Source organism: Gracilinanus agilis, chromosome 1, assembly GCF_016433145.1.
Source record: "Gracilinanus agilis isolate LMUSP501 chromosome 1, AgileGrace, whole genome shotgun sequence".
Taxonomy (NCBI): domain Eukaryota; kingdom Metazoa; phylum Chordata; class Mammalia; order Didelphimorphia; family Didelphidae; genus Gracilinanus; species Gracilinanus agilis.
In genome coordinates this window covers 181,223,483-181,251,196 of record NC_058130.1, presented here as the reverse complement: position 1 = coordinate 181,251,196, position 27,714 = coordinate 181,223,483, and the positions used below count along the sequence as shown (strand labels likewise).

The window sequence follows — 27,714 nt, the reverse complement described above, 5'->3', positions numbered from 1 at the left end:
CCTGTTCTTGGCTTTGGTGGAGCAGGCTTTTTTGAGCAGGTAGAAAACTTAGGTGGTTCTATTTTGTCAAATAATAAACTTTAAAAAAATAATACTTAAAGTATTGTATTTTAATTTAATTCTTACAATATCTAGACCCCGTCTCTCTCTTAAACTATAACTCTCTCTTGGACATCCCTTCTTCCAAATTCTTCCAAATTCCCCTATTACTGTCCACCTTCCCAGTTACATCAATAACCTTGGTGTCATCCTCAATATCTGTTTCTTACTCACTCCACTAACCAATCCAATGTCAAATTTTGTCATTTCTACCTACTACATCTCTTTTGTTTCTACTCTCCACTAACACAACCATGACCCCTCACCTCATTACCTCATGCCTAGATAGATTTCTGATTTGCCTCCCTGCTTCAAGATTCTCCTCTCTCCAATCCATTATTCATTTGTTAAAGTGATCTTCCTAAAGCACCAGTTTGACAACAATCTGACACCCTTTGCCCCACTCCACATCACCCCATTCAGTAATCTCTAATAATTAGCCCAACTGCCTATAAAATCAAATAGAAAATCCTCTGTTTACATTTAAAATCCTTTTCCACCTTACTCCTTTCTACATGAGGGAAAAATAGGAAACACAATTATTTTGTGATATCTTAATGTATTAACAATGTAGAAATTCCCCCAATCATTTGTTGGCCTAGTTTAAGAATGTTCTCAACTTCTATTCAAGGACATGGTGAAGAGGAAGGTTTCAGCCAGTGCTGTAACTATTTGCTATCCTTAGATAGTAGACCTTGCAATTTTATCTAAAAGAATTTCTTTAAAAAAAATGTTTTTAAGTATTTTTTTTCTTGTCTCTTGGCCTTGAACAAGAAATGTTTTCTTACTTTGGTAATAAATCCTGACAGTTGCATTCCACATACTCTCCCTTTTCTCCCTTGACTCTCTCTCTTTTCTCTGTCCTTCCCTCTTGAGAAAAGCTTTTCTTACTCTATCCTAAGATGCTTCCAATGTTTCTGATTGTGTGTTCTAAACACAACTGAAAAGTTATAAAAACCAAATCTGTACACCAGGAATCTCAATTTGCTATTACCCAGAGCAGACTCTAGCATGAAAAGAAATCTCTTTAATTTTTGTCTGGCCTCCTATCTTTGACCCACAGTCATCTATCCCTCACTAATAGGTGTGCCTCTTCCAAGAAATCAACACTACTTTTTTATTCTTCTTATTCCTCAGGCCTCTCTTCCACATATTCTAGGATCCAGAAACACTGGCTTTCTTCCTTTCACATGACAGTCCCTTTTCCCACCACTTTTAAGTCTATTCACTGGTTGTTACCCATTCCTGTAATGCTCTCCTTTTCACTTTGTCTCTTGGCTTCTGGGACTTCCTTCAAGATTCAGTTCAAATTCTGTCTATGATGCCTTTCCTAATCCTGCTAATTGTTAGTGCCTTCCTTTCATGATAACTCTCCATAATATGTGTGTATGTGTATAACACACTCATACACATTTTTATATATGCCTTTTATGTCTGTGGTCTCCTCCATTTCAACGTAAACTACTGGAGAACAAGGACTGTGCTTTCTTTGTATCCCCAGTACTTAGCATAGTCCCTGGCCCAAATGTATTATAAACCCTTACAAAATGTTTATTGACTGGCTGATGGAATCTCTAGACCAAGTTTCCCTTCCCTAGTCATTACTTCCACATATGTATTATATCCCACAATAAAAAATATTAGCTCCTTGAGGGCAAGGACTGCCTCCCTTTTGTTTTTGTAGCCCTAGTTCCTAACAACTTAAAGACACAATAATGAAGCCAGAATTGATACTCCAGCCTGTGGTGCTGCTCCTGGAAGTTGCTTCTTGGCTTGGAATGATTATTTCTCTATATCTGTCTTAATCTGAAGAATGTGTCTCTCCTTCCACAACTGTGCCCTCAATTCTCCTGAACAGTCAAACTCTTGAACTGCTGGATGAAATGTCCATAAATCAGATGTAAGACTCATAGGTGCATGAGAGACCTAGAAGAAAGAAATCCCCTTCTGAAAGGTTCAGTCAAGTAAAGGTCTCTTAAGATACCGACAATTATTCCCCAACATATTTTCCACTAGGTTCCCCTTCTAAATCAGTCAAGGAATTTGTCTATTTATTTGAACTTAATAAAGGGGTCATTTTTTTACATTGAAACCATCTAGTTAGTATATTTTAACCTCATTACTTGTTATCTGCCCTTTGCTTTCTATAAATATACATCAAGGATCTGGGGAAAGGAAATATACTGAATAAAGACCAACTCACCCCATATAAAATCATACCCCAGTCTCAAATAAGGTGACCCTTCTCTTCCCCAAAGCCAACTTATTTCTCCCCTTGATGGTATCCCTTCCTATTTTTTTCCAGCATATTGTCACTACAATCATGATCATTCTCTCTGACTCTTCTTCTGTATCTCTATGTCCTGTCTCTGGCTCTCTGTCATTCTTGGGCATAAATCTTTAATCTCTCCCAATCCCTTCCCAGTTCCTTCCCAGCTGCCTACAAACATACCCAGGTTTCCCCAGTTCTTTAAAAAACAAAACAAAACAAAAAACAACTATCACTACATGCTACTTCAAGCTTTACTTCTACATTACTCTTTCTTTTCACAGCCACTCTCAGTTGCCTTCACTTCCTCTCCTCGAACTCACTTTCTAACACTTTGCAATCTAGTTTCTGACTTCGTTATCAACTAAAACTACCCTCTCCAAAGTTATCAATGATCATTTAATTACCAAATCTGATGACCTTTTTTTATTTCACTCCTTCTCAACTCTGCAACATTTGATACTATTAATTACCTTTTCCCCTGCTCCTCAGCCTCTTCGAATCCTGTTTTCCCTTTGAACTTCTGTTGGTCACATCAACAGATGAAATCCTAATCCTCACCGTCCACCGGTCCCCAGCTGCTAGTCCTCTGTTCCCTCCTAGCAATATTACAAAGTCATCTTTAGGCGCTAAATATTAAATAACTTATTTTTAATTTCCAGTGCAGGGGTGAGTTATTTAGAACTTAAAACTTTCTAAAACTCTTGAGCTCAGAGATTACCAAAGATGTCCCTCTTGTGGTAAGGATATGAGTTAACATGCATTTGTTCATTTTTTTTCCTTTCAATCACTCATCTGAATGATGGACTTAGAGGAGGGAGGGAAAAGAGATTCGGGACATCAACATAAACTATTGTTTATTAAAAATAGAAGTCAAAAAAAAAGAAGAAAATGGATACTAACCCATTCGGGCAGACAAACTAGAAAGCATCATTAATTCTAGAATCTTTGCATTTACAATGAGATTTTACTTTGTCAATTACTTCTTTTCTGCTCCAAAAAATAGACCTGATGTCGGGAGGACCAGATTTCCAAACCGATTTAAAGGCCAGTATGGGTGATAATAACTGACAATAAGTGGAACGAGGCAGCGCCAAGATCTTGATAATTCGGTGCAATTTGGCAATGCTGAGCTGCACAGAGGCAGGGAGGAAAATGGGAAGGGGCTTAAGGCACAGGCAACAGTGGCCTTGGCCCCGCCTACTTCACTTGGGGATACAGAGCTTGCGCCCTGGTGCTCTTTGCCTTGGGATCGTCTGCGCTAGCCAGTTCTGCTTTGTCTCGAATTCCGCAACTTTCGGATCAGACTTCGGAAACCTGCTCAGGCGAACTTCGGTTCAGGGAAGCTCGGCTTCGTGGATACTCGGCTCTGGCTAGCCCTTGAACCCGGAAGAGTTACGTGGGGAGTTCCGGTGCCGGCTGCTGGGGGCAGCCATGGCGCCGCTGCTGGAATACGAGCGCCAGCTGTTGCTGGAGCTGTTGGAAACGGATGGGCTAGTGGTGTGCGCCCGGGGGCTTGGCGCCGACCGGCTCCTCTATCATTTCATTCGGCTGCACTGCCACCCGGGGTGCCTGGTGCTGGTGCTCAACACCCAACCGACCGAGGAGGTGCGGTCGGGCGTCGGAACCATGGGGATGAGGGGACCGGGAAGACCCGAGTAGACGGTGGGAATAGGGAAAGCCGGGAGACGGGTGCTGTAGAGAGATCCAGGGCATCCTGGGAGGGAAGCGGGGAGGAGGAGATCCATGGGGACCTGAGGGAAATGGGAAGACCCGTGGAGTTGTGCAGACACATAAGGATGTGAGGGGTTGGAAAGAAGATGTGCGTTGGGGAAACCCAGGGGATGTGAGGGATGATAAAGAAACCTTTGTGGCTATGAGGGGATGAAAAGAGGCATGGGGATATGAGGGCAATAGGAAGACTTTGGGGGGTATGAGGAAGATGGGGAGAAGTGTGGGAATATAAAGACATAGGGAGGAAGACCCATGGGAATGTAAAGGGGACAAGGACCATCTTGGGTGTGTGAGGAGGAGATGGAGACACTTGGTGTGAAGAAGATGGGGAGATTCATGGAGTTGGGAGAGGGATGGAGAGTAGATACAAATGACTTTGTACACAGAAGATATGTACAGTGTAACTAGTTGATGTCAGAGCGAGGGTGTTAGCTTTAAAGGGGTAGTGGGAAAGGACTAGTGAAGAAGGTGGAATTTCAGGGAAGCCAGGAGTTTGAGGTGAGGAAGGAGTATTCCAGACATGAAGGACAACCTGTGCAAAGACAGGAAATGGAGTATCATCCTGTGGGGGAAACAGCAGGTAGTCTAGTTCTGCTAGATTGTACTGAAGTGAAGTGTGCAAAGGGAAGTAAAACATAAGAAAGGTGGAAAACTAGAAAGGGGCCAAGTTGTGAAGGATTTTAAATGCCAACCAGAAAGTTACATATTTGGTTCTGGAGTAATAGGGAGCTACCAGAGCTTATTAAATAGGATGGTGACATTGTCAGACTTGCACTTTAGGAAAATCACTTTGCAAGGTGACTGGAAGGTGATTTGGAGTGAGAGATACTTGAAACAGAAAAAACAAACAGAAGGCTAATTCAGTAGTTCAGACATGAAATGATGAGGGCCTACACCAGGGTGGCAGCTGTGTGAGTGGAGGAGAGAAAATTAAATGAGAGATGTTATAGATACAACAGGATTTGGCAACAGATTGATTAGGGGAAGTGAGCTCAAGTGGAGTCTAGGATGTTACCAAAGAGATGAGCCTGGGACACTGAACATTAAATGGTGGTACATTGCAAAGTGATAGAAAAGTATAGAAAAGGAGAGGAGTTGGGGGGGAGGAAGTATTGTTAAGATGTCCAGTAGGTTTGGTGATGTGGAACTGAAGCTCAGGATGCAGACTATGCTTAGATAAATAGGATCTGTGGATCAGTGAATCATGCAAATTCAGGTATAAAAGATGATATGGAAGGTCAATAATGTCAAAGATTTCAAACAAGTCAAGAAGGATAAGAATTAAGGAAAGGCCAATTAGATTTGACTATTAAGAGAGCACTGATAACTTTGAAGAAAGCAACTTCAATGATAAGTTGGAAGCCAGACTGCTAAAGATTTAGAAATGAGTGAGAAGAAAGGAAGTGGAGGCACATAATGTATAAATGGTTTTCTCAAGAAGTTTATCTAATCAGTGAAGAGATACAGGATGATAATTGGGTCAGGTGAAATTTTTTAAGCATGTGGGGGAGAGGGACTTGTTTGTAGGTAGTGTAGAAGAAACCAGTATTTGGGAAAAGATTGAAGATTAGTGAGAGAATAAGAATAATAAAGGGGGCAGTCTCCTGGAGAAGAAAGGATAGAGTGGGATCAAAGTGGATTTACCTTGACAAGGAAACACTATTGAATCCATAACATGTAAAGAGGAATGAGGCAAAATCAGTTTAGAAATAAGTCTGAAAAAGTAGGATGGAAGCAGATCACAAAGATCTTTGAATGCCAAACAGGAATCTGTATTTTTAAGTTACAGGGAATCGTGAATACATCTAGTTTACTTATCCCTATACAAAGTACCTTATAATTTTAATATTTATAGTCATTAAAGTTTACTTATCCCTATACAAAGTACCTTATAATTTTAATATTTATAGTCATTTGTAAAATGTTCAAATTAAATAGGCTAATGAAATCTGATTTGATTTAGGAATATTTTATCAATCAGCTGAAGTTAGAGAAAGTTGAACACCTTCCTCGACGAGTGACAAATGAAATTGCAAGTGGAAGTAGATATGAGGTTTATACCCAAGGTGGTGTCCTATTTGTAACAAGTCGAATTCTTGTGGTAGATTTCTTGACTGACAGAATTCCTTCAGATTTGATTACTGGTAAGTATATTTAAAATATTGGTTTTTTCCCTTAGGGTTTAAATACACAATAAATAATCAACAAATATTTGGCTATTTATATTTACTTTTGTATGTTAGCCAAATTCTTAGCATTAAAACATTTTTAGCTTCAGTTGTCAAATGAAATGTATGCCTCTTCTTAGGAAAATTATTTTTCCTGGCCTAGTTAGGGATTAAAGTAATTTGTTTTGTTTTGTTTTAAACCCTTACCTTCCATCTTGGAGTCAATGGGGTCAAGTGACTTGCCCAGGGTCACATAGCTGGGAAGTGTCTGAGGCCAGATTTGAACCTAGGACCTCCCATCTCTAGGCCTGGCTCTCAATATACTGAGCTTTTAAACTAGAATATATATTTAAAGGTTGATCTTTTACCAAATCACCTAGGCCATTAGTAGATTTGGAAGTGGGAGGGGGAAAGGAGCTCTGTTTTATACATTATCACTCCTTGTATGTGGGAGGCCTCTTTTGCAGAAAGCCTTCATGGGTGCTAAATATAAGCAACATTTAATTGCTTTTTATGTAAAAGAAACAATAAAATTGTTGGTAACTAAATATATTAACCCATCATAAAATCTATCATCATTTACCTTTGTTTCCAAAGGTTTTTTCTTTAAAATTTTTTCCTGATTTTGGGTTCAAAAATAAAATGGTGATTTTGTTTCTTTTACCACTAGATGTCAGTGTTTTTCTGACAGTGACTTTTCTTGACAAAATCAGATTTGGACTACCAATATGAATTAATGAAACTTTGGGAACATAACCACTTTGTTTTATATAGGGCCTGACTACTATATATTGTTTAGTAGAATCGTTAAGAAAGTAGAGTCCTGTTTAATGAATAACTCAGAATAATTTTAATTAGCATAATAACTTTACATATATATTGAGAATGCTGTAATATTGAATGTATTTAAAAACTCATCTGAAGTATTTTTAACATTCTCCTATACTCTTATTTTGAAAGTAGAGCTGGATTTTTTCTGTTAAAGAGACCTGGCTTCAAGTCCTGTCTCTGACATAGGGTAGCTGAGGGACTAAGCAAGTCAGTGCCCCTAGGCAGCTCCCCAAGGCTATAAATTACCAGTGAGCAATCAGTCAGAATTGTTAGGAGAGTTCTACTCAGTTCCAAATGGAAAGTTCCCTATAAATTCATCCCACTTACCCCTCCTTGACATTGGATGTAATAAAGGAAATTTTTCACCTCTGTCCCTATCCAAATTTGTGAAATGCAAATTAATTCAGTTTTTCTTAAACTTGTAAAAATGAGAAAATCGGAAACATTCCAGAGTTCACATATATTATGTATCAAATATATTGTCTTCATAAAAAAGGGTGGTATTTATTGTAATCTACATATAATCTTGATTTAGAATGCTTTGAGAATATGGAAAATAATGAAGAGTATCAAACTAGGATTCCCAAAACCTAGGTTCTGTTTTTAGCTCAAATTTGAGAAGTCATTTTTCCTCTCTGAGCCTCAGTTTCCTCAGCTGTAAAATAGGGATGATACCTGCTCTGTCTAGTTCCCAGGCTAATTAGAAAAATCAAATGAGATAAAAGTATTTAGAAATGCTTTGGAAACAGTAAAATAATACATCTATTGATACTGATAGTCATATCTATCTTTATACAGTAGTAATCCAGTTACTAAATACAATTATTATTGTTTAGTTGTGTCCAGTTCTTCCTGGCTCCATTTGGGTTTTCTTCACAAAGACTTTGGAATGGTTTGCCCTTTTCTTCACTAGCTCATTTTAGAGATAAAGGAACTGAAGTAAACAGAATTGAGTACCTTGCCCAGGGTCACACAGCTAATAAGTGTTTTGAGACTGGATTTGAATTTAGGTCTTCCTGACTCCTCCTGCACCACCTAGCTACCCCCAGAGTACACAGAGCAGAAGTTATTCAAATGCTAAACCAATATAAATAAGCTCTCATTTCAAAATATCTTAATAGGAGGCAGCTGGGTGGCTCACTGAGAGCCAGTCCCAGAGACTGGAGGTCCTGGTTTCAAATTTGGCTTCAGATACCTCCTAATTGTGTGGCCCTGAGCAAGTCACTTTCCCCCCCATTGCCTAGTCCTTACCACTCTTCCATCTTGGAACTAATATACAGTATGGATTCTAAGATGGAAGGTAAAGGCTTTATTTATAAATCAATATATATATTGCATATATTTATATAATCTTAATAATTGGGTTTAAGTACATAAATTTACTCCAATCTGTACCCTATATGATATGATAAAAGAGCCAGAGACCACTTTTCTTATTTCCTGATAATGAAAGAAATATGAAATACATTTAGTGAGGGAAGAGAAATGAGTTTTCCAACCAGATTTCTTTATGTTGAGCTATAGAAATCTTTGTTTTTTTCCTCTTAGGTATTTTGGTCTATAAAGCCCACAGAATCATCGACTCTTGTCAGGAAGCTTTCATCTTGCGCCTCTTTCGTCAGAAAAATAAAAATGGCTTCATTAAAGCTTTCTCAGATAATGCAGTTGCCTTTGATACTGGCTTTTGTCATGTGGAAAGAGTAATGAGAAATCTTTTTGTAAGGAAGTTGTACCTGTGGCCAAGGTAAATTGACATACTCTATGGCATATTTTTATGCTTACTACTGTCTGTTATAATCAGTAGCATAATAATTATTTTACATGTTTTGCATGGTATTGGCATTGTCAGATGTGCCAAATAGAACATAGAGATATGAATCGTGGTTGAAACAGTTATAATAATTTAATAACAGGGTTTGGTTGTCAGAGTCCCTTCTATTTTCCACCAAAATTATACTGTGTTGGTTTGAAAGCCTATTTTAATTTTCTTTAAATCCTTATATGAGACCTTCAGATATCTGGAGGCTGGGATTGAGCAAAGTTTTAAGCAAAGAAATTATAGACTTCGGGGCAGATAGGTGGCTTAGTGGTTATAGAGTCAGGCCTAGAGACAAGCAGTCCTGGGTTCAGACACATCCTAACTGTGTGACCCTGGGCAAAACACTTAACTCCAGTTGCCTAACCCTTATCTCTCTTCTGCCTTGGAACTAATCCTTAGTATTGATTCTAAAACAGAAGGTAAGGGTTTAAAGAAAGAAATAAAGAAATTATACAGTTCTCTCAATTTAGAGCTTAGCAGGCAAGAAGATTTTGAAATTTTTGCATAAAGTGCATTGGAGGGGCAAGAGAACAAGAGTTTCAATTTCAAGCACTTTTATAGCTAATCCTGATGTGTATTTTAATTGTTCAGAATGCTATTTATGGAAGATTCCTATAACTTTTCTCTTTCCTTGGTTATGTCATATTCTACCTACATATTCTACATAATCATTTTATATGTTAGTCAGCCACATAGCATTTATTAGGTACCAACCTTATGCAGTCACTGTGCTATGCTTCTTTTAAAGAATCTTCTCTTTTCTTTAGCTGTTAGAGTAGTTTTGAGTATTAAACATGGAACCAGTGATATGAATGTTCTACGTAATTAATATGATAGTTTATACATTTTAAAACATTACTTTCCATAGGTTTCATGTAGCAGTTAACTCGTTTTTAGAACAGCACAAGCCTGAAGTAGTTGAAATACATGTTGCCATGACTCCTGCCATGCTTGCTATCCAGACAGCTATTCTGGACATTTTGAATGCATGTCTGAAGGAATTAAAGTGCTACAACCCATCTCTTGAAGTAGAAGATTTATCTTTAGAAAATGCTATTGGAAAACCTTTTGACAAGGTACTTTATTTTTACTTGTAGAATATGTTGAATTGTCATATTAAAGAATGCAAGATATTTTAATATTTGAATTGTTCTATTCAGGCATGTGCTGTTATCATTCCAGAAATAATTTAAAAGCTTTTTAAAATGTAACTCTTTTGGTTTATTTGTAAACAAAACAATACAGTAACAGCATATTGAAATCTATTTATAAGTATGCTTCTTTTAGCACTTTGCATTTTGGCAAGAATACAAATGATTTGCTTGTCCCCCAGTTTAAGTCTAATTAAAAGAAGAAATTATAGTGTTTTGTTATTTAGCTGCTTTTTAACAATTTTGCCTTAATGTATTTTGCCTTAAAAACCTGTTTAGTTTAAATATGTGTGGGACAAGTATGATAGAATATTACATTCGAGCAACTTTATAAAAATATATTCATCTGTGTTTTTCTTTTTAAGAATACATAGTAAAATTGGTTAATTTTTAGTATGGAGAAAAGTGAGAAAGGCTCTCTTTTAAAATGAATTTATGACTTGGTAAGAAAGTGATATGTCTATTGGTAATCTTTTGTGAAAATAATAGAAATTAATATAATATTTTTATACCTTTCAGATTTAATTTTTCTATTCCATTTTAATCATAGGCTAATTTTAACTAAAACATGAGTTTTAGAATATTAAACTATGTAGCTGGTTTTTTTATTTCCTAGTTACTATTTTTTATATGTTGATAGGTAAAATTACTTTTAATTCCTTTAATTTGAATAATCCTTTTACAATTAGAAGTAAATACTTTGGTAAAAACAATTTCAACTCAGTATTCCTCTCTTTCAAAATATTTCAAAGTAAGTCATTTTACTGAGAAATTTATATTACCTATGTTCTGTTTCCATGTCCTTCTTTATCATTTGGTGCATGCTATTAAAAAGGACATAAGTTTTTTTTGATCCAAGTTGTGGAAAATGTGGAAAAACAAAATTGATATATCTCTCTATTGTGGATTGAATTTTTTTTTTTATCATCCCTCAGACTTGGAAAAGCTAAAGTACTGTTTTAGGGAGCCTTTTAGTAACCAAGTCTATATATGGCCATAACTTGTCTTTTGGAGTTCTTCAAAAGAGGCGTATAACTGAAATGTTATTCCTGCCCAGTGTTCATTTGTTTAAAAGCTAAAATAATGCTGTGTAATGACAGCAGTGGTAATGTTTTTATAAAAGTTATGTTAAACATTTTTTAGCAACCTTAAAAGAATTTTATTTTTATAGTATGAACTCTTATTATTATACACCAGATTATAATAACCTTTACACATTTAAGAACAAGACATAGGTAATCATTTTTATAAGGTGAATTTCTTTAAAACATTTTAAAGAGAATCCCAGGAAGACAGAATGAGGAGTTACTTAGAAACACTTCTACTCTCTTCCACAACAAATACCACAAGATTTTTTTTGTTTTTATTTATAAAAAGGTGATGCATTAGAAATTAATATCACTGAAATATAACAGTAATATGATAGATAAGTCAGAGAAGAAATGTTAGGTATTTATCTTGGTAAGGAAAGGGAAAAGTTAAGCAAAAAGAAGAGGTAAGGCAATAATAATTAAAGCAAGCCCAGTAAGCTTTAGAAGGGAGGGAGATAAGAGAAAGGAAGAATTAGTAGGAAGATACAAGCAAGCAATGAGCGTTTATTAAGTACCTATTATATGCCAGGCACTGTGCTAAGCACAAAGAATGCAAAGAAAGGCCAAAAACAGTTCCTACACTCTAGGAGCTTACAGTCTAATGGGAGAGACAACATACAAAAAACTATGTACAAACAAGATATATAGCTTAATTATAGATAATAATTATAAATTATCTTCCCTCTGAGGGAAAGGACTAGCATTAAGAGGAATAAGAAAAAGTTTCTTGAAAAAGTTGAAATTTTAATTGGGAACTTGGAAGACACTGGGTTCAAATTAGTATAAGCAAAACAAATGACAGAGACTAATGCTAGCTTAAAAGAGGAGGTAAATTTGTATTATTTTTGTGCGTGCGTGCGTGTGTGTGTGTGTGTGTGTATGTGTATGTATAAAGCTTGTTAATTTTTAGACCTGTGATTTCAAAGGCATAGTGAACTGCTGGTGTGGAAGTTTCTCTTCCAATGAAGATCTGTTCCTTATATAGTCTTAGAGAGTTGCTTGGGGTACCAAGAGAATAAATAATTTGTTTAGTGTCAAACAGCCAATATGAGTCAGACAGGACTTGAACTTAGGTCTTCTTAAATCTCAGGCCAACTCTGTCCATCATGCCATGCCACACATATTTATATAAGTTGTTAATGTAAAAAAAAATTTTGATAATTATGACATTAAATGTGATTAGGGTAAATTTCCCAAGAAATGTAAAAAAGAATAGAAGAGATAAGGGGGGAAAGCAACACTTCATTTCATATGAGACAATTTAAAACATGCAGTGAAAATGAGGGGATAGAACAAAATTACTGTGCTTTAACTGACACTTTAAAATGCAAGAGTTCGCAATAGTGAGGTGGCTCAGTGGATAGAGAACTAGGAGGCCTGGTGACAAGAGATCTTGGGTTCAAAAGATATTCCTAGCTAGGTGACCCTGGGGAAGTCACTTAACTCCCATTCCCTTTCCCTTACCACTCTTTTGCCTTAGAATCAACATGATTCTAAGTTGCAAGGTAAAGGTAGATAATAAAAAATTTAAGAGAGATTGACAACATTGTGCTTAAAGGCCACATAGTCAATTTAAAAATAATCCTATTGAATGTATTTCCAATAAATGGAATAATTCTTAAAATATAAATTAAAAGAATTGCAAGAAAATGCTAATAGTAAAATAGTATTAGATTCTTAATGTCTCTCTTTTAGAGCTAGATAAATCCAACAAAAGTTAAACAAGAAGGATAATACAGATCTGGTCTGGTTGATATTATCCTTGGATTGGTTTATAGTAGAATAAACTAGATTTACTAACCTGTGGTAACTTCTGAAGGGGAATATTAAAAACATATCTTAGTATCCTACAGTATTTTTACAAAAATTGATCATGTTCTAGAGTATAAATTAATCATAAATCTTAAAAAGCATCTATAGTAAACACATCCTTTACAAATCAAAACACAGTAAATGAAAAAAGGAAATATGAACAAAAGATACAGACTGAAATGGAGAGTAAATAATATCTTGAATGATTAGATCAAAGAACTAATAAAAGAAACAATAAATACTTGAAGATAGTAATTACAAAACATACCAGAACTGTTAAGACAAAACTATAGTAGGCCTCAGGAAAATTCATGTCTCTTAAAGCCCATATTAACAATACAAAAAGAAAGTATCAATAAGCTGAGCATGCAACTTAAAAAGATGAGAAAATAAACAACTTTTAAAACAAATATATAAAAAAGAAATCTTTAAAATTAGAAAAGAAATAGAGAAAATTAGAAACAAAAATTACTATAGAGCCAATACAAAAACTGGGTTTTTTTACATTTTAATTTATTTTTATCATTCTTAAATTTTGAGTTGCAAATTCTCTTCCTCCTTTCCACTCCCTTCCACACCCACTGAGAAGGCAAGCAATATAATATAAATTATACAAGTGAAATCATGCAAAACATTTCCACATTAGCCATTAAATAAAAGCAAGAGCAATAAAGTGAGAAAAGTACATACTTTAATTTGAAGTCAGAGTTCAACTCTGGAAGGAGATAGCAATTTTTTCAACATGAGTCTGTTTGGAATTGTCTTGGATTATTGTATGGTTCAGAGTAGCCAAGCCTTCATAGTTGATCATTATCACATTGCTGTTAATGTGCACCATGATTTCCCAGTTCTCACTTCATTTTGCATCAATGCAGCTTGCCACATTTTCCTGAAAACACTCCCCTCATCATTTCCCCATCAGAATCATATGCCACAATTGTTTTTTAGCCTTTTCTCAATTGATGAGTATCCCTTTAATTTCCAATTCTATGCCACCCCAAAAAGAAATGCTATAAAAACTATTGTACATACAGATCATTTTCCTTTTTCTTTGCTCTCTTTGGGGTACAGACCTAGTAGTAGTATTGTTGGGTCAAAGAGTATGATGGTTGGACATTGTTCTCCAGAATGGTTGTACTAGTTTCCCTATTCCACAAACAATTCATTAGTATACTTATTTTTCCCCCATCCCCTCCAACATTTATTATTTCTGATAGTTGTAAGGTGGTACCTCAAAGTTGTTTTAATTTGCATTTCTCTAATCAGTAGTAGTAATTTTGAGTATTTTTTCATATGATTTTAGTTTTGATTTTTTCATCAGAAAACTACCAATTTTGTCCTTTGATCATTTAACAATTAGAGAATGGCTCTTATTTTTAGAAATTTGACTCAATTGAAATCTTTATCAAAGAAAGTCCCTATAAAAATGTTTGGCATTACTTCATTATTAGTGGTACTTTTTAGCAGTCGTTTCCCTGATTATCTCTTTTAATTAGGTCTGGCTTTGCTTTTGCTTTTCTAAGATCATAATTGCTACCCCTGCCTTTTTTTATTTCATCTTAAGCATATTTGATTCTGCTCCAGTCCTTTTTTTTTTTTGTCTCTGTGGCTGTCTTTCTTGTTTCAACCGTGTCTCTTGTAAAAAAAACAGGTTGTTAGATTCTGGTTTCTAATCTATTCTACTATTTGCTTCAATTTTATGTGCTCATCTCATTCACAGCTATGATTACTAATTGTATATTTTTGTACATCCCAATTTTACCTCTGTTACTTCCTCCCTTTTTATCCTATCCCTCTTCAAAAAGTCTTATTTTGCTTCTAACCACTTGCTTCCCTTAATCTTCCCTCTTTTTTCATGATCTCTTATCACCTTCTCCTCCTACTTTCCTGTTGAGTAAATTAAATTTCTTAGTATAACTGAGTGTGCAAATATATATTCTTCCTGCTTTGAACCAGTTCCAGTGAGTAAGGTTCAAGCATTGTCTACTATTCCTATTTTCGTTTCCATTGTAAAAGTTCTTCCTTGTGTGCCTCCTTTATATGAGAAAATTTTCACTACTTTACCTTTCCCTTCCCCTTTCTCCCAGTGCATTCCTCTTTCTCACCTCTTCATTTTTTAAAGGTCATTCCAACATAATCTGTTCACACCCTTTAACTGCCTAATTAATGATAAAGTTCTTAGTAGTTCCATGTATCATCTTCCCATATAGGAATGAGAACAATTTAACTTTACTGAGTCTCATTTGATTATTCTTTCAGGTTTACCTTTTTTATGCTTCTCTTGAGTCTTGTGTTTGAATATAAAATTATCTCCTCAGTTCTCACATTTTCATCAGAAATGCTTGAAAATCCTCAATTTCATTAAATATCATTTTCCCCCCTAAAGGATTACAATACTTCTTTTACTAACCTGTTACTTCTCTTACTCATTTCTTTGCATCACTCCAGTTTTTCCTCTACCACTAATCTCTAACTCTTCTAAGAATCCTTGTTGGGTTTGAGTACAATTAGTATTTTTCTGTGAAGCTTTGCTTTTTGAGACTTTTCACATTATTGTGCTCTTAAGAGTTTATGTCTTGGTCTTCCTTGCCACCATAGGAGCTTTATTATGGTTATTTTTTGTTATTGTTGTTTCTTCCTCATTTTTTTAGCCTATTTCCTGACTTTGAACTTTATGTTAAAGTTGGAAACCGCTCACCTAGGAGTGGGGAAACATTGTCCCAAGCTCCAGGGGTTTTTGTGTTGTTTTCAGAGTTAGTTCTTAGAAGCCTCCCAAGTTTTTGGTGCTTCCAAGGTGGTGTGGTCCTGGGAGAAGTATGGTCACTGCTCTCCTACTCTTTGCTCTGGTCTTTACCCAGGAAAGACCCCTGGTCCCCTGCAGCCACAAGTAGTAGTGTTCTCTTTGCCTTGGAACTAAGACCAGAGTCTCTTCCAGCACTCCTCTCCAACCTAGAACTATAGCTCAGAAATATATATATGGGCAATAGCATTGCAAATCAGCATTGGCTGTACCCAATGCCCGCAAAAGTCCCTTGTTATCTCTTTTGGACCATTTGTTTAACCTCTGATCCCCTTACCATCTCTATGCTTAGCATTCCAGAAGTTCAGCTGCTGCTGTAACCATTGTTGCTGCCACTACATGTGTAGGCTATGGACAGGCCTCCACTCTGGTGCCACAGACTTCTCCTGATGACCCTATTTCCTTAGGCCAGAAAAATGATTCACCTCAACTTTTTGTTGATTCTGCTGCTCCAAAATTTGATTTGAGGTGCTATTTTAAAGGTTTTTGGAGGGGAATGTTGAGAGAATTCAGCTAGGTGATAGCCCCTAATCCACATCTTGGCTCTACCCCAAGCTGCCTGTTGTTTTTTTTTTTTTTAAGATTAACAATATTAATAAATTACTAGCCTGACTATTCAAAAAAAAGAGAAAAAACAAATTATCAAAATAAAAGATAGCTGGAAACAACTGGGTAGCTCAGGAGATTGAGTGCCAGGCCTAGAGACAGGAGGTCCTGAGTTCAAATTGTAAGGAATTAAATTAAGGGTTTGACTAAACATATGAGAATTTTTTAAGATAATAGTGTGGTTGCTGATTTAAAAATATTATAGCTCAAGCCAAAATGATGCTTAGTCGTTTTATTTACAAAAACATAGAAGGAATGAAAGCAGAGAAATATAAAAGAAAGTAGAGAAGATGTCTAGCCTATTGCCCTAAATGTGCTCTAGTCCCCTAGTCAGCCTGGGAGGGCTTGTTAATCCCTCAACTGGAGGATCTGGTGGTAAATTAAACAGGGGTTCCACTCACGTGGCCTCCTCCAAGATGGGAAGGCCTCTCCAGAACTAATCTCTCCAGAAGCTCCAAAGGAGAAGATCCAAGAACAGTCTTATCAGAAGCAATCCAAGAGCCAGAGTCCCAGGTTGAAGTCCAAAGTTGTAACTCCAAGCCACAGTCTTAGTCCAAGATCCTCCAAGCCCAAAATTCAGGCTGAAGACCCTCTTGGACAGGAAGTTCAGGACTTTTATAGTCCTTTTTCCACATCACTTCCTGTCCCTTTCTTCACCTTACAGGAGCCAATTGCATTCTTTAAATTTGCTTAGCCCGGGGAGTGGTCAGTTGCTTTTAGAGTTGTCACTCACTTTAGTAAGTGGCTTGCAGACCTCCCCTACTTAGTGTTAAATGGGGGGGTATTTTCAGTTTTTGTTGATTAATTTAAAAATAGGCAAGGGGAGAGTTAATCCTAACTTCAAAAAATCTGGCCTCAGACACCTCCTAGCTGTGTGACCCTGAGCAAGTCACTTAACCCCCATTGCCTAGCCCTTACTGCTCTTCTGCCTTAGAACCAATACATACTATTGATTCTAAGGTGGAAGGTAAGAGTTTAAAAAGATAATAATAATAATAGCCAAGATGATTTCACAACAAAGATGAAAATTTAAAAATATAAGAAACTAATAGTATAATTTTATGCAATCAAAATAGGGAAATCTAAAAAAATCAGTATTTACAAAAGGTCAAAACCAAACAAAACACAAAAAAGAGATCTTAATCTAATACAAAAACAAAAAATTAAAGAATCCATAAAAGAAATGTCAAAGGAAAAAATTCTGGGCCAAATATATATACAAATTAATTCTATCAAATAGGTAAAGAAAAATTAATATCTGTATACCAAATTTATTCTCAAATGTAGAGATAGAGGTCATTCTACCAAATTGCTTTTATGAGAAAAATATGGTCCTGATATTTAAATAAAGGGGAGAGAAATCAGAGAAAGAAATCTGTACTAAATTCCCTAGTGAATTTTTATACAAAAAAAATTCTAAATGAAATCTTACAAGGAGACAACAGAATTATATTTAGATAATAATTTCCTATATCTAAATCATAGCAAGAATGCAAGGGTGTTTCAGCATTTGAAAAATAACTAGTAGAACCAATTTTCTAAAGAACAAAGGTTAACAAAAAGCCTATGATTATTTCAAGCCATGGTACTCCCTTTCCCTATTATGAGTGTATCTACTTCTTGAAATACTAACCATAGCAATAAAATGAGAACAAAACTAAATGTATAGGCTTCAGCAAAGATGAGACAAAACTATCCCTATTTGTAGATGACACGATGGTTTAACTTAGAAAACATGGAAGGATCAGTGAAAGAACTGGTTTAAATGATTAATAGCTACATCTGAGTTAAAGAATACAAAATCCACAGAAATCATGAGTATTTCTATGTAATAATAACAAGGGAAAATTTTCAAAATAGTTACAAAATTAATAAAATATCTTAGTATAATATATATAAGATATATACATATATCTTAGTCAATATATAATATACATATTCTAATTATATAACTTTAAAACTTATTGATCAAAACAATTTTAAATATGGAAGAAATATTCCTAGCTATAATTGGACTTTGTCATTTAAAAAAAATGAGACTACCTAATTTGCATATTTGGTGTTAACAGCAATCAAATTGCCAAGATGTTACCTTTTTGGAACTAACTAATAAGATTCATTTTTAAAAAACAAAAAGCCTAGGATCTCATCATATAAAGTCATCAAAACTATGTTAGTGGGTTGTTGTTTTTTTAATTAGTCAATGTAACAAATTAGATGAGAAAAAGAAGCAATTACAAATAATAGTCTAATATTTGATAAACCCTGAAACATAAATTACAGAAATTTGGAGGACAGATACTTATTTGATATTAAAAAAAAAAAACTACTAGAAAAAACTGGAGTGTTTTATCATCAATTAGGTTTAGACCAACATTTTATACCACATATATAGTATGACAAAAAACGACATGTCACACCTTAAAAAATTAGAAGAGAATAAAATCAAGTTCCTTTCACTCAGTCAGCAGGCTTTTCTTTCTTCACATATGGCAGGTACTGTGCTAAGTATTAGGAATAGAACTGCATGCAAAAAAAAGGAGTCCTTACTCTCAAAGAACTTAAATTCTAATGAGAGAAAACAACACATAAAAGGAAGCTGGAAGGGACAGAGATGGGAACCCAGAAAGATGAGGGTGCTTTTAATAAGGGAAAAGACTATAGTGTGTTATGTTGAGAAATTAATCACAGGGAAAGGCCACAAGAGTTAGCAGTACTTCCACAGTAGGAATTAAAAAGCTAGAGTAAGTTTCCAGGAAAGGAAAGTTCTGGAGCATGATAGATTTCAGAGTCTTTTTGAACAGAAAGTTTTGAAATATATATTTAGAAACATGACTTAAATTTATCACAAAATTATCACAAAAAATCACAAATTAGAATAATTATAATGCTTAACCTCATAATGCAAATTTTTAAAGATGAAAAAGAATGGAAACATTCAGTATTAGAGAGGCTATGAGAAAACAGGCATAGTGCACCATTGGTAGCACTGAAATTATACAATTCTGACTTTCAGTTTAGAAATATGGAAGGAAAGTAAGTAAACTGTAGCTTAAAAATTCTACTCTTGGGTATACACTTTAAGGTAGTCCAAAAGAAAACAGTGGTCCACTATATACCAAAATATTGGGATAGAGCCAAAACGGCAGCTTAATAGCTACAAAAGCCAAAGCTGTTCTATCTTTCCAAACCTATCTTTAAAAAACACTTCAAAATGACAGGAATCAAAATCCAGTAGCAAGATGGAGTGAGGGGGTTCTCCCCCTGAACAGAACTTGAAAGGTAGGCAGAGAAGAGTTCATTTTTACAGGATAAGGGGGAACTGGAAGCAAAACTTCATACAGAGGAGTTCTCCAACCATACCCCCACCTACTGCACCAGATTCCAAATCTGGACACAGGCCACCTTTGGGATCCTGGGACTTGGGCTCTATCAACACAAAAGCACCTCAGACCCACCCCTTGAAGTCTCAGGCCCTGGCACCAGCCTGCAGTGAGGTCCGGAAGTTCATATTACTGTAGGAGACAGAATCAGCATGCAGCTTACAGAATTACCAGTCCATATGCCCCCCAAAAAGGCTGGGAAAATAAGCATACAGCAGAAAAAATACTTAAGCCTCAAAAATTTCTATGGGGACAAAGAGAAGAACCTATAGGGGATGGTGAGATCTATGCAAATACAAGCAAAACTTAAAAAACAAACAAACAAAACAAAAAAAACAGGAATTAGTCTCAAGCTCTGGAAGAACTCAAAAAAGGAATTCAAAAATCAAAGGACAGGTTGAAGAAAAATGGGGGAAAGAAATGAAAGTAATACAAAAAGAAAATAACAGCTTCCAAGCAAAATTGGTCAACTGGAAACAACTGACCTGAAAAATAGATCCCAGAGAATTATTGGATTACCTAAAAGTCATGACCAAAATACTCATAGCACATTTTGTACTGGCAAGGAACTGAAAAAAATTGCCCATCAGTTAAGGAATGGCTAAAAATGTGGTAATCCCATACTATCATGCACTAATGAATGATAAATATGAGAAATTTTAAAAAATAAGAGATTTCTATGAATTGATACAAAGCAATATAATCAGAACCAAAAGAAGGTGGTACAAAATGAGTAGAGCAATGTAATCAAAAAGATCACTGGACTTGATTTTCTTTTGAGTAACTGAATAACAAGTGAAAGGGCTAGAGAAGAGATAATTAAACATTTTATCCTTCTGGCAGAGAAGTAGGAGATTACTGTGGCAAATATTTTTCAGCCAGTCTGAAAGAAAACAAATAGGCAAAGCTCCAAGCCAATAACAAGTTTATTGAGAGAGATTGATGTTTCTCAGCAAAGCTGGGTCACATTAGGTTTCTTCCTACCTAAGACAATTGAATGAGAATTTTCTCCCCTTTTGTACCCTAACATTACATCATTCAAGATTCCACCACAATAGTCAACCACCAATCCTAGGATAGTTGAAAATGAGAGTTATCTCTTCAAGGCATCTTTCTGTCCTTGGTATCCTTCTGCCCAGATATGGTCAAGCTTTCTGCTCATGGATAGTGGGTGGGATTTATATTTTTCTAACAATGATTGGGTGCTAATTTCTTGAGGAGGTGTCTCAGCTTTTTTATTGATCATGAAACACTACTGCTCTTCCCAATATACCCTATATGACAATGTTCACTGGTCAGCAGGTCAATACTTCTCCAAGGACACCATCAGCCATCATCCAGACATGCCATATATGTGAATAAGCTTTCTGCTTACTTGAAAAAAAATACCCCATTGCAAAATTCTGGCTTATAGAAAATTACAGTAAAAAGAGGAAATAGTGAGATTCACTGCATTAGTTTAAACTTTTCTCTTACAAAATATAATTACTGTAATTCTGTTAATTACATTAATCATTGTCCAGATTAATTATATCCTTTGGCTACATACTGATTGTAATAACTGAAGTCTCATTTAAAAGAGTCAGGGGTTAAAGATTCTTGTTCATTACTAGGATATAATATCATATATGTTGTCAGATATAACATATTGGGCATTTGTGTTATTATTTTACTTTGCTAAAAGAGAGAATTCAGTCTTGTAGTAGAATAGGAAATATTTGAAGAGGTAACCTTTCTCCTTGCCTTCTGCTTGTACTCTTTATCCTATTTTCTAACCTCCATTAAATTGCCCCCCTAGTCATCTCCACTCCTTATATAATTTTCAATCTCTTCCTATCTTCTAGCCCTTTTCCTGCTGCCTACAAATACATCTATGTCTCCCCCATCCTTAAAAACCCTCATTTGACCCAACCATCCCCCTTAGCTAATATCTTCTCCTTTCTTTGGGGACTAAACTTGAGAAAGCCCTCTATCTTAGATACTTCCATTTCCTGCCCTCTCACTTTATTCTGAACCCTCTTTAGTCTGGTTTCTTGCTTCATCATTTAATTGAAACTCCTCTCTCCAAAGTTACCATTAATCTCAATTACTAAATCTAATTAATGGCCTTTTCTCAATTTCCATCCTTTTTTGATATCACTACAGCCTTTGATGCCAGTGATCACTACCTACTGTGTCCTCTCCAGTTTATAACCCACTCTTCTCTGTTGCTTCTCCTACGTATCTTGTTCTCAGTCTTCTTTCCTTGATATTCAGCCATGGCATGCTCACTGAGTATCCCCACAAGGTTCTATCCTTGGCCTTCCTTTTCTTTTTAGTATCTCAATTGATGGTCTCATCGACTCCTATGGATTCAGCTATCATGGTATAAGTTATTTGTATATATGATATATTTCCAGAACTATATATCCAGCCCTTTTGTCTTTATTGAGCTCCAGTACTACATCATTATTTGCTTTTTGCACATTTCTAACTAGTTATCTTAAATTCAACATATCAAAAATAAAACTCACTACCGGTTTTTCCCTAAAGCCTTCTCCTTTTCCCACTATGCCTTTCAAGGACACCACTATCTTCCTAGTCATTCAGGCTCAGAATTAACGTTTTTATTCTCATTCCTGGAATGCTCACCCTCCTCATTTCTATCTCTGTGTTTCCTGGGTTTCTTTTAAGACTTAACCTCAAAACAGACCTGTAAGTGGCATTTCTCAGCCCTCCTAACTGTTAAAGCCTTGTTCTCTAACATTCCATTCCATCTATTCTGTTTATATCTTTAAAGCACCTATTTATTTAGATATTTTCTCCCCTCTATTAAAATTTGAGCTCCTTGAAAATAGGACTGTTTTTGCCTTTCTTTAGATCCCCAATACTTAGCATAGTGTCTGCTGCATAACTATTGCTTATATATTGACTGGCAGAGTACCAATAAAATATTTTTTTAAAAAAGAACTGCTTTTGAAAAGAGATTTTCAGAGTAAAGCTTTTTCTTTGTTTTGTTTTGTTGCTGCTCTCTTTAGTATCAGTCATTTTTTTCTAGTATGACTTCTTAAACCTTCTCATTTAACAAAGAAAAAAAATAAAGTAAAATCAATACAGTATCTAGTTCTGACTATATATATGTGTGTGTGTGTGTGTGTATATGTTGATCTATGCCCATGTTCCCTCATTTCTCCACCAAAAAGAGAGAAATGTGTTTTTCTTCCTTAGCCTGGTTGATCATAGCATTTCATCTGAGTTTACCTCAGATCTTTCAAACTGTTTAAATCAGTTTCAACAAACTATTTAAACTGTTTAAAAACTGTTTTTAAATTTTACATTAAATCATTATATTCTCCTGGTTCTGCTTTTTTCACTATATCAGTTCATGCTTATCTTCACATGTTTCTTCATATTCATTGTTTCTTACCAACACAGTTATACTACATTCATATGCTATGATCTGTTCAGCTATTCCACAGTAGTTGACACATAGTAGACACTTAAATGTTTTCTTGAGAAAACCAAGTACTCTCCCCATAGAGAGGGAAATTAAATTTAAAGGAATTACTAAAAAAAAAATTCTTTCCAAGCTCATTTCTATGTGTGGTGTAGCCAAGGTAACTCCCTTATTACAGGATGTTATGTTTTAGCTGCCACGTCAGTTCACTGCTAGACTGGGTCTAACAGGTTATCCTTAGTTCTCGCTCCTCATTAGACTGAGCTACTGATCGTACCAACTCTCATTGCTAAAAGCACCATTGGAGGCTTTTCCAACCTTTCAAAGCTCACAAGGTCCAATACTCCTATAGTAAATAACAGAGATGTCATTTGTTCATAACCACATGGAGGTATAAGGATAATTATTCTGGGAGCTCAAGATGTTAATTTAGACAGGCTTATGTGATGAAGCCTGCCTGAGCAACTCTCTTACCCTTACTGGAGGGAATAAAGGGGTATTCTTTGTGAAGGGGGTGTACTGACAGAGATGGGCAAGTGTTGGTAACCTGGTAAGGGATTCTTCTAGGGGTTAATGTTGTTAGGTCCCCAGGGCTTGGCTTGAATGCCTTGACCCCAAGAAACCCCTTTCAGATCACAACCCTGCTGGGTTAAGGTTGAATGGCTAGTGGCTTTGGACTTATGAAGCCAAGGCCTGAACAGACAGCCTTTCCCTTTATCCACTTCTTCCCTGTATTCTCAGGAACACTATGATCTGACTGCTCACAAAAGGTTATTTATTATTATTATTATGAGTAAGATGGGAGAGGGTGGTGGTAAGAGGTATCCCTAATCTAGCCTGAAGTGTCAAGGTCCTTCTTCACTGGTCAAGCCAAGTGACCAGACCAGGAATTCTCCTTCCCTCCCATATATCTTAATCCTAAACTAATCTAACAGAGTAATAATATAATAAGGGGTCTCTATAGTAAGGCAGGACAGACAGAGTCTTCACGGTTGGTCCAGTGGCCTGCCAGGTTCGCCGACCCTTTGGCCACTGATATATCCTAGAACTCTTTCACGATGGTATCAGAAGAATTCAGAAATGGCAACAGGTCTTTGAGTATTCAGATGTCCAAGGAAACCTTCAGATAGTCTCCACTCAGTCCTGGGGTGGGCAAGAGTCCTCCCTCTCTCCTCCAAGATCAGAGAACGGAGACCTCCACTTTATTTATGTATTTGTTTTAGCAAACTCTAAAAGAAGTACAAAGATAAATTTCAATCTAACCTGATTGAGATTTTTCAAGGTCTTCGTTAATACAAATTAATGAAGATTTGTTATTCTATAATCTCTATCAAGGGCAGCAATGTGGCAGTGGATAAGGACTAAAGTCAGGAAGATTCATCTTCCTGAGTTCAAATGTGACCTCCCACTTAATAGCTATGTCAGTGTATAAGCATCATAAGTGTTTATGTGTTGACTAACTTTTCCTTTTAGTATATTCTAAGCTTAAAAAAGTATATTCTAAGCTAAGTAATGATTTTTAGATTATTTAATTCCTCTTCTCCCCTTCATTAGTATATATGTTTAATAATTTACTCTCTGTGATATCATTAATTTTGACCATGAGGTAAATAACCAGGATCAATATTATTTATTACTTTTGAAACTAAAAAAAATTCATAAAAGCATATGAAGTAAGATGGATTTGTGCTTCCTTGCCCATAATGTTTTCTAATAACTATGTTGAACATAATTTAGCAACAATACAAATTTTCATTTTTATTCTTAGACAATTCGCCACTATTTAGATCCTCTGTGGCACCAACTTGGAGCAAAGACTAAATCTTTGGTGCAAGATTTGAAGATACTACGTACTTTGCTACAGTATCTCTCTCAGTATGACTGTGTCACATTTCTTAATCTTCTGGAATCTTTGAGAGCAACTGAAAAAGCATTTGGCCAAAATTCAGGTGGGAAATGAAAAGTATTAATATTCTTTAAGTTGTTTTGAGAATAGAACCAGAAGATTGAGCTTTGCCTATTCAGGGAATAGAGGGGAAAAGAAAAGAATGTTATACTGAACCCACATACTGTCCTAAGACTTCAAATTAGATTCAAAGCATAAGGATGTAGGTTTTGTTGATGGTTAATGTTTCCTCCTACTTAACTTCTGTTCTGTGCAATACTAAATATTCACATCAGAATCTAACATTTTATTCCCAGAAAAGACTGTAAGTATAGTACAAATAGTCCCCAACTTACAAAATGGTTTTGTTCCCAAAATTCTATTTTTTACAAGTAGACTTTTTGTTTTTTAGCACAGTGAATTTTCAAATAGGAATAATATTTGTAAATTGTGGTTTAGTTCACATTCTAGCCCCCAGTAGTCTACTTAACAGATAAGGTGGATATGCCATAATTTTAATAATGTTAGAGAACCTAATAATATTTCTAAGGTAGTATTTCTATGGTGTTTTGTAGTTAAGATGTGTGTGTATGTATTCAATGTTACATATATTATATGTACATAAACATTATCTCATTTGTTTCTAAGTATTATTTATGGCATTTTTTTTAGTAGGGAAAACATAAATTTAAACCTAAGGCACCAAGAATATGTCTCTCCCTTCACTGGCTTCTGCTGTAGCACCTCCATTAACAGGGAGGCAGGGACTAAAGAAAGGAAAGAGCAAAGGCTGTAGTACCACAGATGCTATGGAGTAAGTTTTGATCCTGTTACACTGGTACTTTGGTGAAGAGGAGGGGAAGCTCTTGCAATGACATTCTGAAAATAGATGCAGAACCAGCAAAATCACTGGGGCCCTAGAGCACAAAGGGCTGATCAAGTATTGAAGAATGATGGCAGAAGTAGCTTCAAGATAGTGGAATGGTGGCTATTTGTATATATCTGTTTAACTTTGGGAATTAACTATATATCATAAAACCAAAGAAGATTATGATAGGCAAAAGTGTCTCATAAATGTAAGATATGAATCTAAAATGTCAGGCTTTCTTTTCTCTTTAGGGTGGCTATTTCTTGATTCTAGTACTTCCATGTTTGTAAATGCTCGAGCAAGAGTTTATCACATTCCAGATACCAGAATGAATAAAAAGTGCAAAATGACTGAAAAAACAAATGTAAAAGAAAACCAAGGTATTGTATATGTTTTTTTTCTTTTTGAAACCCTTACCTAATGTCTTAGAATCCAAGGCAAAAGAGCAGTAAGAGCTAGGCGGTTAGGATTAAGTAACTTGCCCAGGGTCACATGTTTAGGAAATATTCATCAAGCTACTAGCTAACCCTTTGTATATGCTTCTAAAAGTAAATTCTCTGCAGAAACCAAAAGTAGACTTTATTTATGTTGTTGTTTGCTGAAAACAACTTAAATCATTAATACGAAATTTTTTGTCAAGTTTCTTATTTAAAATGCATTTCATCCACACTTTTCCATTTGTAAAATGCTATATTTATATGTTCTCATTTGATCCTCAAAATTCTGTGAGGTAGATGCTATTATTATCCTCATTTTCCAGTGTAACCTGAGAGAGATCAAGTGATTTTTCCCAGGACCACTCAACTAGTAAGTGACTGAGGCAGGATTCCAATTCATATCCTGACACTCAGGCCAGTACATTATTCACTACCTTGATGCCTATATTATTACTTCAGGATTTTCAAAGTGCTTTCTTCACAAAAACCTGTGAGGTAGGGAATATAGTGATGTTATGCTTAATCTGAAACAACATACTCTTCAGCACTTCTGCATGGCTGCCATATGTGAAGCTTGTATGTTGTCAGGACCTTTAAAATTCTCTTTAGCTTCATAGGAGTCTCAGAGCATGAGTATTTTAGGGGAACTGAAGAGATATTAATTTTATTTCCACAATTTACTTTCAGATATCTTAGATTAGTCATCAGTTTACCCCAGAGTATGAAATAAGTGTAATACTTCCCTCTGCCTAATTCATAGAACCATGGTGTTCCTTAAATACTTGTAAAAAGAAGAAAAAATTTTTCAGTATTACATAATAATGCATTGCCAGTTTTGATAATTTTGTCAGTTGATTTTATTCAACTGTTTGTTGAAAGGAAGGGTTCAGTAGGAGAGTGTATCAGGAAATGATCCCAAAAAGCAAAATCATCAACAAAACTTTAAAAATACAAAGAAAGATTACAAGATCACAGATTTAAAGCTTAAAGGCAAGGGCTCTTAAAAGCTCTATAGTCTACCTTCCTTATTTATAGGTAAGGATACTAAGACTGAGAGGGTTGAATGACTTGCCTGGTGTCACACACAAAGTAGTCAATGAAGCAGGATTTAAACCCACATGTTCCTGGCTCCAAATCCAGCACTCCATCCACCATGCCATTATCACCTAGGTGTTATTAGTTGTTTGCAATAGTCATTAATTAAGCATCTAATATATGCATAGCACAGTGCTAACCAAGTTTATGTAAAATATAGGTCCTGTCTTGATGGAGCTGGGAATCTACTCTGAAGATAGGTTATATTCAAAAAATTATAATATAAAATA

At 35.5% G+C, this 27,714-nt stretch overlaps 1 protein-coding gene across 1 annotated transcript in view; it reads left to right on the top strand.

Moving 5' to 3' along the window:
* The first annotated feature begins 3,802 nt into the window (after positions 1–3,802).
* ERCC4 (ERCC excision repair 4, endonuclease catalytic subunit) overlaps positions 3,803–27,714 on the top strand; it is a 38,865-nt gene continuing 14,953 nt past the window's right edge. The window contains exons 1-6 of the mRNA XM_044657331.1: positions 3,803–3,976; positions 6,066–6,246; positions 8,650–8,845; positions 9,789–9,996; positions 24,968–25,148; positions 26,204–26,332. Coding sequence (XP_044513266.1) covers positions 3,803–3,976; positions 6,066–6,246; positions 8,650–8,845; positions 9,789–9,996; positions 24,968–25,148; positions 26,204–26,332 — 1,069 coding nt within the window. The remainder of the gene's footprint in view (positions 3,977–6,065; positions 6,247–8,649; positions 8,846–9,788; positions 9,997–24,967; positions 25,149–26,203; positions 26,333–27,714) is intronic.